A 20,977-nucleotide genomic window follows, 5' to 3' on the forward strand; every position below is an offset into this window, starting at 1 on the left:
ATCAAATCTACTTAGTGTATGTTAGTTTGGAAAATTTGGATTTGTGACTTGTCCAATAAAAAGGAGATAAAGTAGTGAAACTGTGGTAATGCTATCCAAAAATGAAAGTGTTTATGAAGCTACTGAGAAAAGAAAGGACGGATTTTCCTACTCACAAATCCATGATGCGAACCCAAGAACTCAAGACATTCTTCAGTCAGCAAATCCAGGTTTAGAGAATTTAGATTTGATTATAAACTTCTCAAGGTCAGAAGCAGTCTTTCAATAGCTGATCTCCAAGGGATAATGCCCAGAATATAGTCAGAGTGTAAGCTAATGAGGTACTAGTTATAGTCTGCAAGTAACAGCTTGTGTATATGTTTATTCTATTTGGATATGGAAGAGGGAAAGGCAAATGTTTTCTTACTTATGCTCATAAATTAAATTCTATAATAGTAGCATACAAAAGCAAATTCTCCATAAATCAATAGCTGGTATTTTATATAGAGTCTGTTCATTACTTTTGATTTTAATTTCCTGATGGGATTATTTTAAGTTTTATAAAATGATTAGCAGAAGTTGCAAATCCACACAAAGTTGTTTAATTTTTATTTCTTAAATTATTCCCTTGCTTTATCAAATCAACAGAGAAACTATTAGTTGTTTGGGATTTCTTTTTAATGTTAGTAATGATTATTAGTTAGAACATTCTTTTATATATATATATATATTTAAAATCATATGCACTACTGTCTTGAAAGATTACTAGAAGGAGAATTTACTCAAAATCACCTGAATATATTTTCTTAATATTATTATTCACAAAATTACTTGAAAATGGACATTTAAAGAAACATCTTATATACCCTACCTTGGACACAGAAGCTAATAACAAATATTAGATGAGGTGGACTTAAATAAATATATATCATTACAATTATTATTATTTTTATTTAAAACCCTTTCTTTTGTAGAGTCATAGAAACAATGAGCTTTAAATCAGTATATAATATTTTAAAAAACATAATTTCTGCTTTTAAAAGCATATTTTAAATATTATTATTAGGGAAGACACTCCATGAACTTATCTCTATTTTATGGTAAATTATTTTATGAATTTAATATTTTAAAATTGTGGTTTAAGAAGTTTTTTGTGACTTTTTTGATAATCTAGAATGATATTCTCGTAAAATGTTTGATTTTCACCCATCTAAATGAGTCTTTATTAGTCTCTTCATTAATACTCTTTCCCATTCAGAAATATTCATTAATATCTAGCCACTTTATATTACCTAAGTTATCAGGCTGTGACATTGTTTATTTGATTGCCCCATGTCTATATGAAGCATTTTATTTAAATATGCTTAAAATGTTAGTTTCATTTGTCCAGTTATTGCTATTTTTACCAAAATTAAAATTCAGCCACCTTGTTATTTATGGGTAGAGTCTGCAGTTCTATTTTGATATGGAATAATGGTCCAGTCAAATAATCTCAGAGTTGCAGGATTGATTATTAAACAGATTATTAATATGGATGAAGTTTTGGAAACTGTTCTTCTGTGGCTCATGTTGTTATAAATATAGCTTCAGGGTATTAAATGTAGTACCCAATGTCTTTATACTCCTTGTACATATTTACTTTTCAGCTTGTCAAAATTTTAAAATATTAAATTCTATTACCAAGCACTCCATGATGAGGGTTGAAGGCACTGAATCATTATAAAGTATTATATTTTATTGTATAATTATTTAAAACTTGTATGAAAACCAACGCTATTGTAAATCACAAACCCTGGAACAATTCTGTGCTTTGTATGGTGGGTGTGCTTTGTTTATCTGGACTCAATTTGTTGAGCATCATTCTTCACACCAGGGCACACATCATGGACATGTTAACACCACATTTTCCAAAGGATAAATGAGTGCAGATGGCATCAAGGGAATCAAATTACATCCCTATGCTTTCCTAAAATTTATCTGCCTGATAACACATCCAAGGTTATCGTAGTATTTCTTCCACATTATGAGATAAAGAAGTATCTTTCACCCATATTCAGATTGCTACAATGCCACCCAAAGAGACCAACAGGCTTTCCTGCCCTGTCTTGCGTACATCTGCTAGTGGAGAAGCATGGTGCTGATACTCAGGTATTCTGTGTCATGATGGAATGTTCTGAAATCAGAGAAAAGGTGGGGAGACGGAAGCAATGGCAAGTTTCATTTAATAATTTTGCCTTTTATTTAGCTGAATAATGTGAAAGAGTGAATTTCTCTCAAGGGAGAGTCCCTTAAGAGCAAAACCAAAAGAGCATCCATAGGAAATACTGAAAGCTAAAAGTGGCTTTTAAAAATTTAAATGTAAGCAATTCTTTTCGATTTTTCTCAATATTTGATCCTAGGATGTGTCTCTAGTTTGAAAGAAAGCACTTTGAAACAACCAAAGCAGTGTAGGTTAGTGACACTGATTCTTTTAAATATAATTGGTATATTTTCTAAGGCAACCAAGCTGTTAAAGATGCCTCGCATAAACCCATGGATGCCACATGTCTGTGATTCATTTCAGACTAATTCTGTATTCTTCAAAAAGAAGTATAAAACCTACTTTGTGTAATTATATTATGAAATATTTAATCTAATTGAATTCAAACTTTATTTCGTCTAATATAAAATGTTTAATATTTTGTACTTCCTATTCACACTTACCTTAGTGGAAAGAGCCAAGATCCTTTCTATGTTATGTTGAATTACCTTGCTTTCCAACTACTACTTACCCTTTGAACTAAGGAACCAATATGAAGTTTGAACAGGACCCAAATATGAAGGCTGATATTCTGTGAGATTGTTCCCAATGCATGTCAATGGCAAAGGAGGAGACTCCTTTTTACTTAGATCAAAACAAATTACATTCTTCTCATAATCGTGTTTTAAAATTCCCCTAAAGCCTCCTGGGGTTGAAAATAGCTCAGTAAATTTAAACTCAGTTCTTTCATTGTGTTTTTCTCACTTTATTGAAATCCACAATAGCTTTTTGCAGTCAGGATGAATAAGGAAGAGCCAGGAAATTTGAGCATCATAAATATTCAAGACTTTAGGATTAGTCCATTCAGAAGGTTGTATCACGTCATCAGGAGTAAGATAGATGGACATGTTTCTGTGCCAGAGATTTCATTGCATCCATCTTTGCTGGCAGCTTTGGTGCCTTACACCAGGCTGAACATTAAGTGTCTGAAAAATACTGTGAGTGAAAAAAGGAGGGAGAATGGAAAGGTGACTAAACTTGTTAAAATTCATAGCCTCAGAATATTGGGTACCAGGTTGGCCCTATTAACACTGCTAAGTAGATACATTTATCTTTGGACCAATCCTCTAAATAAGTCTAGATCAAAACCCAGCTCCATCAATGCACTGCTGCATATTGCCTTCAAGCTTCATAAGGAACTTACTGCTTTCTCTTCTGCTTGTCTTTCCCAGTATTGATCAGACTTCTATCAACAAGAGGCAAAACGCAGAAAGAGTAGACAATGGGCTTGGAGATGGGCTCAGAATAGAAAAGGCTGAGTAGGCTGAGGTGGAGGGAGATATGGTGAATGATCCCAAGATTCACTTATCTAAGGAGTGGGGATATAATGATCTCTGAGTCCAAAAGAGCTGGTTTCTAACAAAACAAGCAAACTGGAACCAGGGAAATAATAGTGGTAACACAAGCCTGAAGGAGAAAGCCAGTGAAAGCAAGGGATTAAATTTTGGTGCCAATACCATGGAGAAAAAAACAGTGAGACAGCTCGACTCAGGACCAGTCAGTTTAAATAGTTCCTGTTGGAGTGAGAATAATCTCAGTGTTGCTGCATTCCTACTGGGAAATAAGATTGAGAATCGAGGAGCCTATGAGTGAGAAACCGTTAGGTCTTATATGCATTGCAGACTCTTTTCCTCAGTCTTATACATTGCCTTTTCAAAATCATGAGACACTAAGGTGTTGGTTGAATACAGATTGCTTAAAGTTTTACCTAGTCCAGATTATGTATTTTCATTTAGAAAGGCTTGTTGAAAAATAAAACAAATATTCAAGCAAAACAGAAAAATTACCAGAGGTTCTCATTTCTGTGCATCAAATTCAAATGATGTCTTAATTAGACTTATTTTGCTCACAAGAGACCAAAAATCCCATTTCAAACTGGTTTAATGGAAAGATACTTTCTTGGTTCAAGTGACTGAAATATATAAGAGTATAAGTGGCTTCAGGGATGGCTAGATACAGGTTTTTATATATTATTAGTAGTAAATCCTCTCTTTTCACTTCCCGATCCTGATTTCCTTTGTCTGTTTCTTTTACTTAATTCTCAGGCAAGCTTTTCTGTCTGGTGGCAGTTATTGTTATGAGAATATTGAGGCCAAAATTATTTACTTTAGTAACTCCAGAGAGGAGCCTGTGCCATTTCCCAACTATTTCAGCAAAAGCAATGTAGTTGACCCTCACTAATCTGTGTTGAGTAACATACCCTTCTTGGAACCAATCAGTTGGCCAGGGACAGGCAACAAGCACTTTGTCAAGACTCAAAGACCCAAGGGAACAGACCCATCCTTGAAACTAAAGAGTCCATTAGTATCACCCAAACTACTTGTATTGATATTGGAGAAGGATTAGTTCCTGAAACTAAGAGGGTTGCTGTTATAATAATGGATTCAGCAAGAAAGCCGCCCATGTCCACAACATCTCATTTTTGCTTTTATTTTAAAGTCATAGTCCCAGATCATCTCCCACCTCAAATTTACTAAATCAGGGTTCAGGCCTTAAGCAGTTATAGTTTAAAAATCTTGATAATGTGTTTCTATCTCAACCAGGGTGAGAACCATTGCACCCTAAGGATTAATCCTAAAAATAAGAGGTTTTATGCATTGTGATATCCAGTGAGGGAGACAGTTGAAGATAAGTTGATAACTGCATTATTTTGTTTACACATACAGACTATGCTTGTGTATGAATTTACTGTTAAGAAAATACCAAACCATGAATGATAAAATACAAACTAATTTAATATCACTGTCACATTGACCCGATCATTGGAATAACTATTGATAATTGATGTTTATCAGCTGAACACATCAACATTCTGAAGATGACTGAGGTCAACTTGAACAATGAGGAGATATCTCTATTAGTTCCCTTTCTGCTGTTAACCTACCATGGTTAAGTCACTTAACCTCCAAGGTTCTCAGTTCTCACATCTGTAACACAAAGATGCTATATTTACAGATGCCCAGGTTCTTTCCAGGTATAATACCTTATGATTCTTTGATTGAATGTGTGCTGTCATATAGTACTTTTACCAAGAGTTTCGCCTGGGGTAGAGCCTTGCAACTCAAAGTGTGCTTCATGGAACAGCAACTTTACCATCATCTGGGAGTGATTTAGAAATGCAGAACCAGGCTCTATCTATACCAGATGAGTCAGAATCTGCATTTTAAGAAGACTCCCCAGGCGACTCATATTCCCATTAAAATTTAAGAAACATCGGTCTAGACGGTAAGTTCTACTTCTGACCGTGGTTCTGAAAGTACCTGAGAGCTTATTTAAATTGGAGATCCCTAAAAGGTTTCTCACCATGAGAAACTAATTGATTAAGTTTGGGCTGCAGCAGGAATATGTTTTAAAATTTCCCCAGATGATTCTGATGTACAGCCACATTGATCTTGTCTAGTATATCATCAAATATGAAACACATAGTAATACTAAGACAGCCAAAACCTCATCCAAAGCTGTAAACCCCACCAGTAATTATCTTAAAAAATATATTATTTGTAATCATTTCTACTTCTGTTGGTTTATGAACACATGGGAAATAGTATCTCAATTTATAGACAAGGAAAATAAAATTTGGAGAGCAAAATGAATTAACCAGAGAATACTGAGTTTGTAGAAAAAAATGAAATTGTCAGATATATTTATTTTGCATTTTTTAGGGGTCAGTAGTATGCAGTGCTGAGATTATTATTTTTCTTGAAAAAGTTTGAATTATTTTATAAAATTTTACAAAGTAATCAAACATAAAAGGTCCAAAATATGGATTTCAACATCCCTGAAGGAAACTGTCCTCAACATTTGTCTATAACTATTTCTGGAACGTATGATCACTTATTCAAAAACACTAGATGTATTGAAGAGGAGAAAATATTCTTCTTTAGTCTTTGTTAATGGTCAGTAGTTCACTTGCCTCAAAATTTTTGTTTATCAATGTACTAGAGAAACTATGAGAATCATAGAAAATACAAATACTTACATATCATTTGGTATATTTATCTAAAACATTGAAAGTCCAATAAAATATTTTCCCTTAGCACTCCTTAATTAGACACTAAGTAGTTAATTCAATTTGCTCAGTTTTTTTATCATCACTAAGCTTTTGTGTCCTAATAATCGGCAAAATCTTACTAATAGAGAGTCTATGTTCAAATTAATAAATAATTTGAATTTTTAATATTAAAATGAGAAAAACTGTAAGAAAGTTTATATTGTCTAGCACTTGGGGGATATATTGAGAAAACAATGATAAAAGGCATTCTTTGAAATGCACAACCTGCATAATAATTTTAATAAACAACGTTGTCATTTAAAAGAATCAAGATGGTTGCCTTGGTGATAGTGATTATCCTTTTAATTTTTGAGTCTGTCATCTTAAAATCTTGATAATATTTTTAATTTATTAAAAGCACGTCATATAAATAGAGAAAAATTGTATGCCTTAAACCAACCGTGTAAGACTTAAACAAAATTATGAACTCCTCAACAATAAGCTATTTTGTGATTATAAATAGATAAAAACAGTTTATTATAAGTAAAATACATGTAATATAATGTAATATAAAAAAACATTCAGAAAGACTTTACTGCAATAGGCTCACTCTTAGGACTCACTTAGCACAATCTGATTTCACTAATTTTGTCCTCATTGGTTGTTCCTGTAATCAGCCTTCCCATTTGTTTTTTGTACCTGTGGCCTTTTTTCTCAGGATGCATGTGGAAGCTGAGCTCAGTGAGTCATGGGAAATTGGTTAACCATCTATGATTAACACCAGCACTCTAGGAGACATGGAGCTTAGGAGAATACATTTTGATAGAATTAAACAGGCCTGAAGATGAAGAGGGAGTTCCAAGCTAATAAAACAAATTTTCACTTCTAATTTGGAGAAGTTTTAGATGATTTTATCTATTGTGTGCTGCATGTTCCTGATAAGAAGCAGAAAAGTCCCCATAATACCCAGAAGTTCAAATTTGAGGCACCAGAAGGATCACTAAAATTTATACTTGTCCTCTCAGATGTCTGACACATATACAACAAAAATATCATTATTCTATATATTAAAATACCATAAACATATAAAGTAGTGTTGCTAGACAAAATGAACACAAATTGTTACTGAAATACCATAATCATAAATAAGAAAATTTGAACTGTAATAGTGCCTAACATGCAGAAAAAAGGATAGGAATTTTGAACTCCTTCTTTTGTTTTAAATTCTGTCTGAATTTTTTTCTGTTGAAATGAACATATTTGTGGACATTTTATTATAGGTAAAATTGTCAATTATATATGTCAGTTCATAGTTGATATACTTTATATAAACATCTATGGATAATTTAAGGCAAAGTATTAAAAATATGCTCAACGTCTTTAATTTGATTATAATTTAACTTTGCAATATTCCAGAAAAATAATAATTTTTTTTAAAAAAAACCCTAACTTATTGACACCTATGTTGATCACTATGGGAAGAAAATCCTTTTAAAATATACTGGTTGTATGCTTCTAAGTTTCCTCTATGTCTTTTCATGGCTTGATGGTCATGCATTTCTTTTTATTGCTGAATAATATTCCATTGCCTGGAGGTACCACAGCATATTTTTTTCTTTTACCTACTGAAGGATACCTTGATTGCTTTCAGGTTTGGCAATTATGAATAAAGCTCCTATAAACAAACAAAAAACCCTACCTTTTGTACAAGTGTTGCAGTTTACAGTACCTTTCACAAACATTTAAAAATTTCCACAAATAGTAAAATTCTTCAACTTTCTTCAGAAGTTCTAGTAGAAAGTAAAAGGGTTAGAAAGGCAACATTTTACTGTCTCAAAATTTTAAACCATACTTAGTATTTAAATCATTTGAGCATGTATCATAAAGAACAGATAGGATATTATCCACCACAACTTTTTGTGCAGGAGTTTATAGCTTATAATCATGCTTAAACATTTATTTTTAAACTTAGTATATATTTACCAAGCTTATGTCAATTATTAAAATTTTAATAGATATAGTTGTTGCTCTCATTAAATCTAGAATTTAGTGAAGGATACAAGTAATAATAATAATAGCCAATACTTATATGATGCTTATTTATATCAGATACTACTCTAAGTCCTTTACTTCACTTTTTTTTTTTTTTTTTTTGCTTTTATAGGGTCACACCTGTGGCATATGGAAGTTCCCAGGCCAGGGGTTGAATCGGAGCTACAGCTGCCAGTCTACACCACAGCCACAGCAATGCCAGATCCGAACCGGTCTGTGATCTATACCCCATCTCATGGCAACGCCGGATCCCCAACCCAATGAGTGAGGCCAGGGATCGAACCTACATCCTCATGGATACTAGTCTGATTCATTTCCGCTGTGCCACAATAGGAACTCCTAAGTTCTTCATATTTTTTGTTTATGCTTTTTTGTTTTGTTTTAGGGCCGCTCCTGCGGCATATGGATGTTCTCAGGTCAGAGCTACAGCTTTGTGATCTGTATCACCACAGCCATAGCAACATGGGGTCCCACCCGTGTCTGCAATCCACACCACAGCTCACCTCAATGCCAGATCCTTAACCCACTGAGCGAGGCAAGGGATCAAACCCACATCCTCATGGATACTAGTCGGGTTCATTACTGATGAGCTACAACAGGACTCTATCCTTTACATTTTAACTTACTTAAATCCTCATGTAAATCTGTGTAGTGGGTACTACTATTATTAACCTCCTTTTACAGATGAGGAAATTAAGTTCACACACTTAGTAAGTATGAGAATTAGATTTGAATGGAACAGATTGATTCAGACTATCTCAAACACTAAGCTACATTTTAATACATACCAACAATGACAACATTTTATTTTTTTTATTTTTTTTCATTCATAATGATTTTTATTTTTTCCATTATAGCTGGTTTACAGTATAGATCTTTTTTCTTTTTTTTTTTACAGTGTAGATCTTTTAATAGCTTGTATGTGTTTAGATTTTCCTAAAAAAATGCAATTTTTTTGCTTTTTAAAAAAATTTTCCATACAGTGTTCTATAGTTCCCTCCCTTTTAAAATGTAGTTGATTTTACAATGTTGTGCCAATTTGTGCTATACAGCAAAGTGACCCAGTCACACATACAACAAAATGCATTTTTAAATACATTAGAATACTATGGATTTATGCCATCTTTTATATGAGTTATGCAAATAATTGTTTATTGACCATCGCAATCTAGAAATAATGAATACATAATACTAATTTTTATTTTTTCTTATCAACATAATAAATCATTATATCTGCTTCTCTTGTTTCCCAGCACGTCACAAGTCTGGTGTTGAGACTAATACCTCTTCAGAGACATTCAGCTCTGACCCAGTTGTTTATTTGGCATTGGACTTTAGAAAAACAGCCTGACTTAGAAGGGTATATATTTTTGTTATTGCCATTGAATTATAAAGCTTGAAGGCTGAGTTTAAATTCTTTGCGTTCCTTTAATAAAGGAAATTTCTAAGTGCATTTAAAGTCTAGCATGGTAAAACATTTGATTTTAGAATGGGAGGTGAATAACAATAAGAATCTAAAAGGAGACTTCTACTCTTCTCCACTTTCTACATTCACTCATACTTCCCAACACATAGTGAGAAAAGTGGTAAGGGAAAATCAGGACTAGTGAAAGAAGCTGGAATACACTTCCCATCTTCTGTGCCCTTCTCTGGAGTGCCCCTCTTATTACTGACACAGTAAACACTAGTGGAGAACTGGATCAGATTAGGTAAGGTTACCAATGACTTAGTAAAACAAAGGGATACCCTTCATATGAGATGACAGTCACTCTTTCTCCATTTATTTTCCCTTCTCCAATTATCAAAATTCATATTGAAGCTTGACCTTTACAGACCTGTAGACACACCTGAATTGAGGTACTTTGACCTCTGGGCCTTCTAAGCCACAAAACAATCTTTGAGGTTTACTGTTACCAAAATGGCTTATTATCCCAACTAGAATCTGATGCTGAGACTTACCATGTTCTCTGGGACATTGGACTCTAACCTGATTGCAAAGCGCATACATTTGGAGGTAAATAATGACCGCTTTGACATTCTTCTTTGTCCTTTGTATACAGAATTGGTTCAAGTTGAAGTGAGCTCTTCTTAAGAAGTGTCAAGAGGTTAAATGAAATCTTATGCTACTATACATTTTGTTATGTTGCATAAAGTAGAGGCATTCACCTGTCTATAGAAATTATTAAATAACTAGAAGCTAGTTTTAATATAAGAAGTTTTATTTTTCTTTGAAGCTTGCTGAAAACCACAGGGCAATAAATTTCTACTTTACTGACTTGAATCTTTTAAAATTAAATTCCCATTTTTATACAAATGGTTCTTAGTTGGCAAGAACAATTGAGAGTAAGAAATTAGGCATCATCTGCTTATGAGAAAAATATCCTTCTGAAGTCTAAATTGGTAGCATGCTGTTACTCATTTGGGCAGAATCCTGAATGGTCATCATTTCCTGGCTTAAATGTAAGGAGACAGAACAAGCACACTGTGTAGAGGCTATATTGGTTTCTTTAGACATCTGATAGTCACAGACAGTGACACTAGTGATATAGTACAATCCCCAAAGAAAATGTAATGTTGCAATAAAACATGCAGAAAGACATTTAATTTATCCTTAAGTTTGTATGGTAGAGGCCAAAAATTTTTCCTTCTTCTCTTCCAGGTTCTTTGGCTGATCCAATAATTAAATTGATATAAGACATTAACAGGAGAAAAAACAAGCAAATTTCATCCATACAGGAGCCCCAGAAAAATGAGACCCAAAGGGTAGCCAAGTAATTGAGGCATATAACATTCTCAGCTAAGGAAAGGTATAGGGGGTCTTAGGATACAATAGAAAGGAAGGCCATTCACAGGAAGGGAGAGTAGATGTTTGGAAAACAAAGATTGTCCTGTTATGCAGATTAGTTTCTTGGTATCTCTGTAATAGCCCTCCTGTTGGTGCAGGCCCTATTCCAAAGTAAATTTAAGCAGTTGAGGAGAAGGTAAAGAGCTTTTCCTCAGTCTGCTGGGCTTTGATTGCCTTTAGCTCAAAAATAATCCTTATGCCAAAGAGACATATTTTGGGAGTCTGCTCCCCTTCAGAATCATCAGAAATAAATTTCTTTTGTCTTTTATAAGCAAGGAAACGTATGCTTGTATGCATTTACAAGTGCTTGTCTACACTTACTTGTGTAGAAATACTAACAGTCTCTGGGTGATCATCAGTTAAAAAATATATTCCTGCAAAATAATGTCTATGTAAGTCATTATATTTCATTGTGAGCTGTAGATATTGTGTCTGTGTGTAAACCTGTGACTCCCACTTACGAGAAATCTGAGTGGATCTGCCCAGAGCAGTGGGACTGGCTTAGTTAATGTAAAGCTGAAGTGCAAAATCAGGAAAATAAAAAGTTGAAGCTTTATCTTTGAGTTTGTGAAATTGAACAGAACGCTGTGAGGACTTCCTGGGTATAAAACCCCTGCTGTGTTCCCTGTTTCTTGTTTGTAGAAGAAAAGTTTTAGTCTCCAAGGCCTTCCCTGAATTCCAAAGAGCAGATTTAGGCAGTTACTCCTTAGGGAAGTGAGAGAATGCAGAAACAAAGGTAAAGCAGTGAAGCAAGAAAAATAACAATAGTTTAAACAATAGTTCAGTGATAAAACAGAGTCCTAGTTCCTCCTCAAGGGAGATAATAACAATCCGATATCTATATTTCAATTGTTTTACAGAAACTAAGACACCCCCCCTCCAAGAGAATGGTGACTACAGGCTTACCACAAGCATATAGACTCCAGATTGTTTGGAGCCAGAGGTTGATGATTAACATTCCCAAAACATCACCTGGTTACCTCACCCCTAACCAATTAGGAGAAAGTTTAGAGATGGCTGATTGTGCACCCTGCAACCCTCACTCCTAATGTAGCCATCAGGGAGTTCAAGTCTTTTGAGTATGAGCTGCCGCTTTTATTTGATTGGTGTCCTGCCATCAATGCTGTCTTTTTTTTAAAAAATTAATTAATTAATTGATTTTTTTAACCAAGTGTCAGTATGTTGGCTTTGCCGTGTATTAGGCAAGCTGATCTGATTTTGGTTTAGTTATGGTGTGAGTTGCAGAACAGGATTGTATCTACTCCATTTACTGTAAAGAATAAACACTCTAAAATATACTGTATTTTTTAGTCCAATTCTTACTTTCATTTATTTTTATTTTTGCTTAAGTAAAATTTATGAAGTGTATCCAACATGCCAGGACCTAACCTTCCACGTTAAGATTACTTTCCAATTCTGGTTATAATTGTAAACTGGTGCCCTCTGTCCACAGGTGCCAAATGGAAATGCAGAGAAGACAGAGTTTGGGATGAAGGAGAAAAAACAGCTTTTATTGCTTTGCCAGGCAAAGGAGGCATAGCAGGCTAATGCTTTAAAGGCTGTGCCCTCGGGAAAGACTCGCAGAGAGTTTTATGGTAAAAAGGAGAAAAACATGTTTCTGGATAAGAATCAGGGTTGAGAACAAATAGACATTCTTCTTTATTTGGGGGAACTATTTAGTCATTGAGATTGGTGTCATGATGGTGGTCTTCTGGGTTATTGCCTAGGGTAACAGTACTTTTGAAACAGGCATATTGACCCAAGATCAGAAAAAACTAGAAAAATTCCTGAAAAAAAATCATGTGCTAATTAACCCACAGGTAATTGTGCTCAGGGTCCCCCTAATCTTTAGTTTATGGGGGATTGTTTTTAGGATGCAGTTAAGCCAGGGACAAGGACAAGGAAGGGCTCTCAGCCAGGGTTCAATTTTAAAGTATTCATTTCTAAAAGAAGTACAAGGAATATAACTTTTCTCTTAGATACCTACATCATTATGTGTATCTCTTGAGAGGGAACCAGGATACTGCCCCAAGGCTGTACTATTGCTTCTTAACTGTTCCTCCCTTGTCTTTGCATCCCCTCCCTTCCCTGATCAGCAACTGTCTGAACCTGCCCCTTAGAATTCAGGGAAGGTTATGGAAGCCAGATGAGGCCCACTTCCTAAAAACAAGAAATGGCAGGCAAAGAAAGGCTTGTGTGCCCAGGATACCCAAAGGATCCTGCTCAGTTTCATCATCTAGAACTCATTCCCCTTGGATCCAGCCGAGTACAGAAGATCTAGGGCTAAGCGGAACCAAGATTGCTTCTGGTACTGTTATTTCTTCTATTCTCTGTTATGCAAGCTTTTACCTATCTTGCAGAAAGCCCCACTATGAACCAACATGCACTGTCTAGTTCCACAAACAACTGCCCTGTGTAAACAGTGTATTTCCCCAGTTAAATTAGACTAGGAGGTTCCAACAGGATTACTGAGGCGGTTTGGCCTTTATTACCCAATCCTGCATATGACTCAGACTCACATCTGATCCTTCTGTGTGAGTTCTAGAATCTTTTATTCCTCTGAGTAGCCAACAACAGATATCTGTGGAATACAAGTGTGCGTGCGTGCATGTGCACACACACACACACACACATGCACACCCCTTATAAGGAGTACTATTTGTCTAAATGACAGATTTAAGGCCTTTTCATATTCCAATGGAAGTAACATTTTATATAAATTTTTAATTTAGAAAATTTCATCCCATTTCTCTATTCAAAATAATGCATATTTGGAATAAGAAATTGTCTCTTAAAAATGACTCCTTTAGGAGTTCCCGTCGTGGCGCAGTGGTTAATGAATCCGACTAGGAACCATGAGGTTGCGGGTTCGGTCCCTGCCCTTGCTCAGTGGGTTAACGATCTGGCGTTGCCGTGAGCTGTGGTGTAGGTTGCAGACGTGGCTCGGATTCCGTGTTGCTGTGGCTCTGGCGTAGGCTGGCGGCCACAGCTCCGATTAGACCCCTAGCCTGGGAACCTCCATATGCCGCAGGAGCAGCCCAAGAAATAGCAAAAAGACAAAAAAAAAAAAAAAAAAAAAAAAAAATGACTCCTTTAGCACATGCAGAAACTATTCTAAATCTTTGGCATTTTACTTACTTTATCAGACTGAGTTATACAAGGCACCAATCTTCTCTGTAACCTCTCTTGGTTTAAATGGGAGGGAGGAAGCAGAATGGCATTGGCAGGGGAGAATTTGAGTTTGTTTTTTAATTCACTTGTAGAAGATTTAACCCTGTGGATGACCTGTGGATTTAAAAAGGTCATTTGCCCACCCTTAGGACTAAACCAGTACTGTCCAAAGTAATTTAATGTGAGCCACACTGGCATTTTAAAATTTTTGAGTAGCCACATTAAAAAAAAAGTGGGGAGTTCCCATTGTGGCTCAGTGGTTAACGAATCTGACTAGGAACCATGAGGTTGCAGGTTCGATCCCTGGCCTTGCTCAGTGGGTTAAGGATCCTTCATTGCCACGAGCTGTGGTGTAGGTTGCAGAGGTGGCTCGGATCCTGCGTTGCTGTGGCTCTGGCATAGGCCGGTGGCTACAGCTCCAATTAGACCCCTAGCCTGGGAACCTCCATATGCCGCGGGAGCGGCCCTCAAAAGGCAAAAATACAATAATAATAATAATAATAATAATTTTAAAAAGTGAAAAAAAATATAAAATTAATTTTAATAACATGTTTTATTTAACCCAATGTCTCAGTAAGAATTCAACCAAAGAAGCAGAACTAGTAGGAAATGATGCAGGTATATTTATATATTAAGACATTTATTACAAGAAATTGGCCTCTGTGGTTGTGGGGGCTGGCTAAGCAAATCAACCCGAGCACAGGCAGTCAGGAGGTGAAGATCATGGGCAAGCTTGAGTCCACGGGCATGGATCAAAGCTGGAGTCCTCACAAAGAACTTCTTTCCTTTCCTGGGAAACCCCAAGCCTACCCAGATGATCTAGAATCATCTTATTTAAGTCAACTTATTTATTAACTAGGGATTTTAATTACATCCATAAAATACCTTCACAGCAGCTTCTAGATTAGTGTTCATTTGAATGATTTGGGATAGTAGTCTAGCCAAGTTGACACATAAATTAAATCATCACACTTAACATGTCCAAAATAATATAATTCTGATATATATATAATATAAAAGTTATTAATGAGATTTTTTATATTCTTTTTATTCTTTATTAAGTCTTTATCATCCATTATGTACTCATAGCACATTGCAGTTTGGACTAACCATATATCAAGTTCTTAATATGTACACATGTCTAGTGGTCACTGTATTGGACTATATAATTCTAGACAGTGACAAAGAGTGATTAGGCTGTTTCTCTTGTATCTTTAGAGTGGTTCTAAAGATACAAGTTCTCTGTAGGGATCATTTGACAATATCTAAAGACATTTTTTATATTCATGACTGGTGATGGGCCTAAAAGCATCTGATAGGTAGAGAGGCCAGGTGTGCTTCCAAATATCTATAATGTAGAGAATAGCCCCATTTCACCTCCAAATAATGATTTCCCCAATCCAAAAGCCAGAAATGCTAAGAAAAGATACTCCAAAGCATGGTATCTTTTCTTAGCATTTCTGGCTAAGGAGACATAAGGAGGAGAGTAAAATAATAGTAATTAAGAGTAATAATTATTATTATTATATAATTAGAGAATCTGGAAGAAGGATTTTTTTGATGCCCTATGGAAATCTTATCTTGAAGTTGTTTTTTGTTTTTTTTTTTTAGAAATATGATTGAATATCTAATTTTTGTATCTCCACTGCCATTTTCAAGGTCAGGGATAGCAAAAGGGTAGAGGAGTGGCCTTGTAAGTAGTATGACTGACTAATGGGGAAAATGAGGGAAGAAAATCTTCACAGTGGTGATTATCTCTTTAACTGGTGAATGAAAGTCAGTAAATGTCTTTTTGAAGATATTTTAGGATTTTCCTATAGCTGGTCTTGATTTTAGACTTCTGGAAAAATTATAATAATGCAAATTCAAATTTACAAATGGAAACTTTAGAGTGTGTACAGTAATTAGCACCATCTCAGACCATCTGTGGAATAAAGTTGTGATAAATAAATAAGTAAAACTCATTAGCATTTTTCTAAGAAAAACCATGGTGTTTAAGATTAAGTCACTTTTCAGAGGTAGTAATCATATTTGTAAACTCTAATCTCAAATTTACTTCTGCCCAAATTAACTACAAATTCAGAATTAACTTTATTTTCTAAGCCTTGGCAATATATGTATACTGAAACTGGCAGAAAATTGAATGCATTTGTTAAAACTTGATATTTAGAAAAATGCAACAACTCACTTATTATATGAAATGTGTCATGTCTGCATGCAGTAATTATTGGTTAAATGCAATGCCAAATTCTGATTATAAACATAGCTTAGAGTCAATACTTCTGAGATATACTTCCTATCAGAGAGTTGTTACAGTTCATTTCACATATTTTTAATTTAATATGGAAAAACTAAATCTTCCTAAATCTAAATGGGATTTTTACTAAGGATTCTTAATTTGTCTTAAGAGTGATTGAAATAAAACATAATTATAACTTGTGATCAGTTTTAGCCCTTAAAATGGTGACAACATATCTCTTTGATGTAAGTTTTTAAGCTTTTTCAAATAACTCTAATTTTGAGGAACTCCAGTTTTTTCCTTATTTCAATAATTGGGGGATTTATGTAGCAATGTGTTACAAAGATGCTTTCCTTTTAGACAGCTATAAGTTTGTTGGATACAAAGATTTAGACTTCATGGTAGAATTATAAAGTTTAGGTTAATAGCTATCTATGATTTATATTTTGCACATGTTCAAAAAGAGCTTTTAAAAATAAATTCTGTTTTTTTCCTGTAGAAATACATAAAGAAAAGACTGAAAAGCAGGAAAAACCTGAAAGGAAAACACAAACTAAAGGTAAGTGTTGAATTTTGTGCTTATTCTTATTTTTATTTAGGATATATATTTTGCATATTTATATGGGAGAAAGGAAAGTATTCATGTTTAATGTTCTTTTAATTTCTGATAATATTTAGATAAGTACATTTATTTCTCAGTTAACATCAGGTATAAATTTTATTTAATTATTGGAATCAAAGTAACTTCAAAATGAAAGACAATCTCAGTTATTTACAACTGGTTTTGCTTAACATAGTACTATGAACATATTTTTTTTGACTTAGCAAACATTTTTCCTGCTTTAAGAAGTTAATATATCAGAGTTCAGTTTTTTTTTTCTTTTTCCTTTTGTCTTTTTAGGGGTGCACCCGCAGCATATGGAGATTCTCAGGCTAGGGGGCTAATCAGAGCTATTGCTGCCGGCTGACACCACAGCCACAGCCACAGCCACAGCCACAGCAATACTGGATGCTGGATTCGAGCCACGTCTGTGACCTACACCACAGCTCACAGCAACGCCAGATCCTTAACCCAATGAGCAAGGCCAGGGATTGAACCCACAACCTCATAGTTCCTAGTTGAATTTGTTTCTGCTGTGCCACGATGGGAACTCCAGAATTCAGTTTTTTTAACCTTGATTTTTTTTTATTCCATGCCACGCAGTACCTTTAAAGTCTTTGGCACAGAAGTGCAGTCATTATACTTCCTCACTGAAGACTGCAATGGCCCTAGAGCGAGCTTACACAGCCTCAGGGGGTAAGCTTGTGCCATCAAGTGACAACATGATGATTAATATCCTTTTCAATATACTAGCTGAATCTAGTATCTGAAATCTTACATTAGAGGCATATTAATAATTGTCATCATTATCTTGCTCATCTTACAAGCATTACTTTTCTAGGAGTGGCTCATGTTGTCATAAGACTTTAAGGAAACTTAAAAGAAGCATAAACATTCAAAGGGCCTTATTTGCCTAAGTTTCCCCAATGGTCAGTCTCATATGATACTGGGTGAGCCAGGACAGAAATAAAAATCTCATTACTACAGTATTTGTGTGATATAGACAGAAAATGAAAGAATTTTCCTGGGGTAAAATTTAATGTTGTCTAATAGTCATTATATCAAAACCGAACTAATACAAAAATACTGCAGTAAATATCAAAGTTGCAAGTAGCAGTTTCAAAAAATAGAAGTTCTGATTCACTGGAAATTATATAAATATGTGAATCTACATTAAAATGTCATGTTTTCTTTTTTTAATATACTTCATAAACCTCTGTTTTTGTGACGAGCTCAAATCATTCTGCAAATATTACGTATAATCCTAATGTTTGAATTAGTTCCAGATTGGTCATCCAGTCCTTATACAACCAAGGGCAATGAAGTTTACTCCATTGAAACCTATTTATATTTGTACTTAGGGAATTAATGTCTTCTTTCTGTTCCCTTTCCCTTTTTGGTTCTTAATTCCTTTGGTCAGGGAAATTGGATGGAACTCTTGGGTATGGATTGACTAAGCTAGCCCTGGCTGAACTGGTTATGTGTTTCTGTCTGCTGGAGGTTAAACAAAAACTCAACTGGTTCCACACAGTTGGGGGCTCTGCCATTTTATCTTGCAGATTGTGCTACTAATTTAATAGCTGTGCTGCTGGAGTGGATGTGGTGATGCAGATGGTACTATTTGCATTTTGGACCTGGCTCTATTAGAATCCTGCTGTTAAAGACTTTGAGCAGTAGGCTGTAGAGTGGGTTTATTGAACTAGTGAGTTCTGCATAATTAAAACAGTGAATTTGGCTGAAGTTTGAAATAAATTTCTCAAAGGCTGGACTGGAGATTAGTACCTGAATGTATCTCCCACATAGACCAAATATATTTTGAGAAAGTGAATGCTTCTCAAGAAAGAGAAAATGGAGTTTCAGCTGTTCACTGGTGAAATGGGCTTCAGAGAGAGTTTCTTTTTCCACAGTTGTTTTGTGTGTGTATGAATATGAGCAAAAGATTTCATTTAACTGCTTAGTTTCCTCATCCAGGTAGAAGAGAATAATGCCGCTTTATTATTTCCATGTAGTTTAGTGAAAATAAATGTGATTTGTAACTGTTCATAGACCTGGATAAATACATGTTTTCTGTATGCCACATTCCATATCAGTTACGGTTATACAATGGATAGTTAGGAATTTAAATTGTTATGAAAGCATTTTGAACTCTTACAAGAAAAGATACACTATATATATATATAGTAGCCTGCAGTGGTTATAGACAAGCCAGCAAATATCTGAGTTTAAACAGATCTATTATGCAGAAGCTGGTGTATTCTGGGAGGAGGTAAAAATTTTTGGTAATGATAGAAGCTAGGTCATATCCTGTTATTTCTATTTTTTTTCTCCTTCAAGGGATTCATTGGGTACCCTGGAAGTTTTTAGGATTCTGAAGTCAGTGGGAAAGCCCTGGAAGTCTACATCTAGACTCATCAACTGAAATACAGAAAGTCAAAGAATATCTAATCCCTTAGAATAAACATTTCCAAAATAATCCGTATAAATATGTTCATTCATTTTTAATGTGTCAAAGAATTAGTTTCAGTTCCAACTCTTTTTCATAGAAAATTAGGTACTTTTTGCAGTCAAGCATATTATCTAAGAGGTTTTAATTCATGAGGCCAAGAAAACTTTTATTTGTACTTGTCTTTCTGTTTATTTTGTTTGATGGTTTTGTTAGAAAAAAATGCAACAGTTTTATGAAACTGAAGAGCAAGCCCTTTAATGCCTAACTTGATAATGAGCACTTATTTTATTTTATTTATTATTTATTTATTTATTTTTGGTCTTTTTGTCCTTTTAGGGCCACACCTGCGGCACATGGAGGTTCCCAGGCTAGGAGTCTAATTGGACTGTTGCTGCCGGCCTACGCCAGAGCCACAGCAATGCCAGATCCGAGCTGCATCTGTGACCTACACCACAGCTCACGACAATGCCAGATCCTTAACCCACTGAATGAAGCCAGGGATCAAACCCACAACCTCATGGTTCCCAGTCAGATTCGTTTACGCTGCACCACGATGGGAATTCCTGAGCATTTTTTTAAGATTTAAGGTATAAGCTCTGACATATTAGATAATGTTACCTTTGAATTAATCTGTAATTTATTTTAGAAATATGATCAGAGTAATGTATATACTTGTGACATTTTATTGAATTAATATAGTAATACAGTGGAGCATTACATTTGCATAGAAGAAACTTAGAGACATACTTTAACTTTTCCTAGATTATCAAAATGCCCTTTGCCAACTTGTTGCTGATCTACGTGGCCCCTGGTGAGCAGAGGGAATGATTTTACCACACTAGGAGTTGTGGCACTGAGCAATTTACTTTGGCAGAAGTGAGTTTGAAGAATGCGGATTCCATTCCAGGGTGATGGTTTCTAATCAAAGATTTTAAAGATCAAAATGATCTTGTAGAATACATTTATTTTGAAAGCCAAATATTTTAGAATGTCCTCCTGTTTAACGTAAAAGAACTAATTATTGTCCAGATGGAGATGAATAAGGCAGTCTAGAGCCCACAGGCCATGAGTATTTCAGATGAATGGACATCCATTGTGGAATATAGAGCCACATCTTAAATAATAAGGAATGTTGTTCCGTCTCCTCCAGCAGTCAACAGTCTGGGCATCCTTCATAGGTATAAACAACTACGTGCATCAATATCTTAGAAAAAGAGCATGTATCCATTGTAAGGAATTATAGAGGCTGGTGAAATTTATAATAAATAAAATGTCCCAGTCTCGATTGTTAAAGACCATTTCCCTGGCCCATAGTAAACAGTGAGACATGCTTATTCAATAAATAAAGCTAAGA

The 20,977-nt window shown here is 34.9% G+C and overlaps 1 protein-coding gene across 50 annotated transcripts in view; it reads left to right on the forward strand.

The window, feature by feature from the left end:
* TRDN (triadin) overlaps positions 1 to 20,977 on the forward strand; it is a 386,488-nt gene that overhangs the window by 79,133 nt on the left and 286,378 nt on the right. For all 50 annotated transcript variants that reach the window (XM_084957615.1, XM_084957622.1, XM_084957696.1 and 47 more), the window contains one exon: positions 17,076 to 17,135. In XM_084957615.1, the coding sequence (XP_084813741.1) occupies positions 17,076 to 17,135 (60 nt within the window). The remainder of the gene's footprint in view (positions 1 to 17,075; positions 17,136 to 20,977) is intronic.

Source organism: Sus scrofa, chromosome 1 (assembly GCF_054392235.1).
Source record: "Sus scrofa isolate SSC_HxYL_T2T_F1_AM1 chromosome 1, Sscrofa_HxYL_maternal_Yorkshire_Landrace_v2.0, whole genome shotgun sequence".
NCBI lineage: Eukaryota > Metazoa > Chordata > Mammalia > Artiodactyla > Suidae > Sus > Sus scrofa.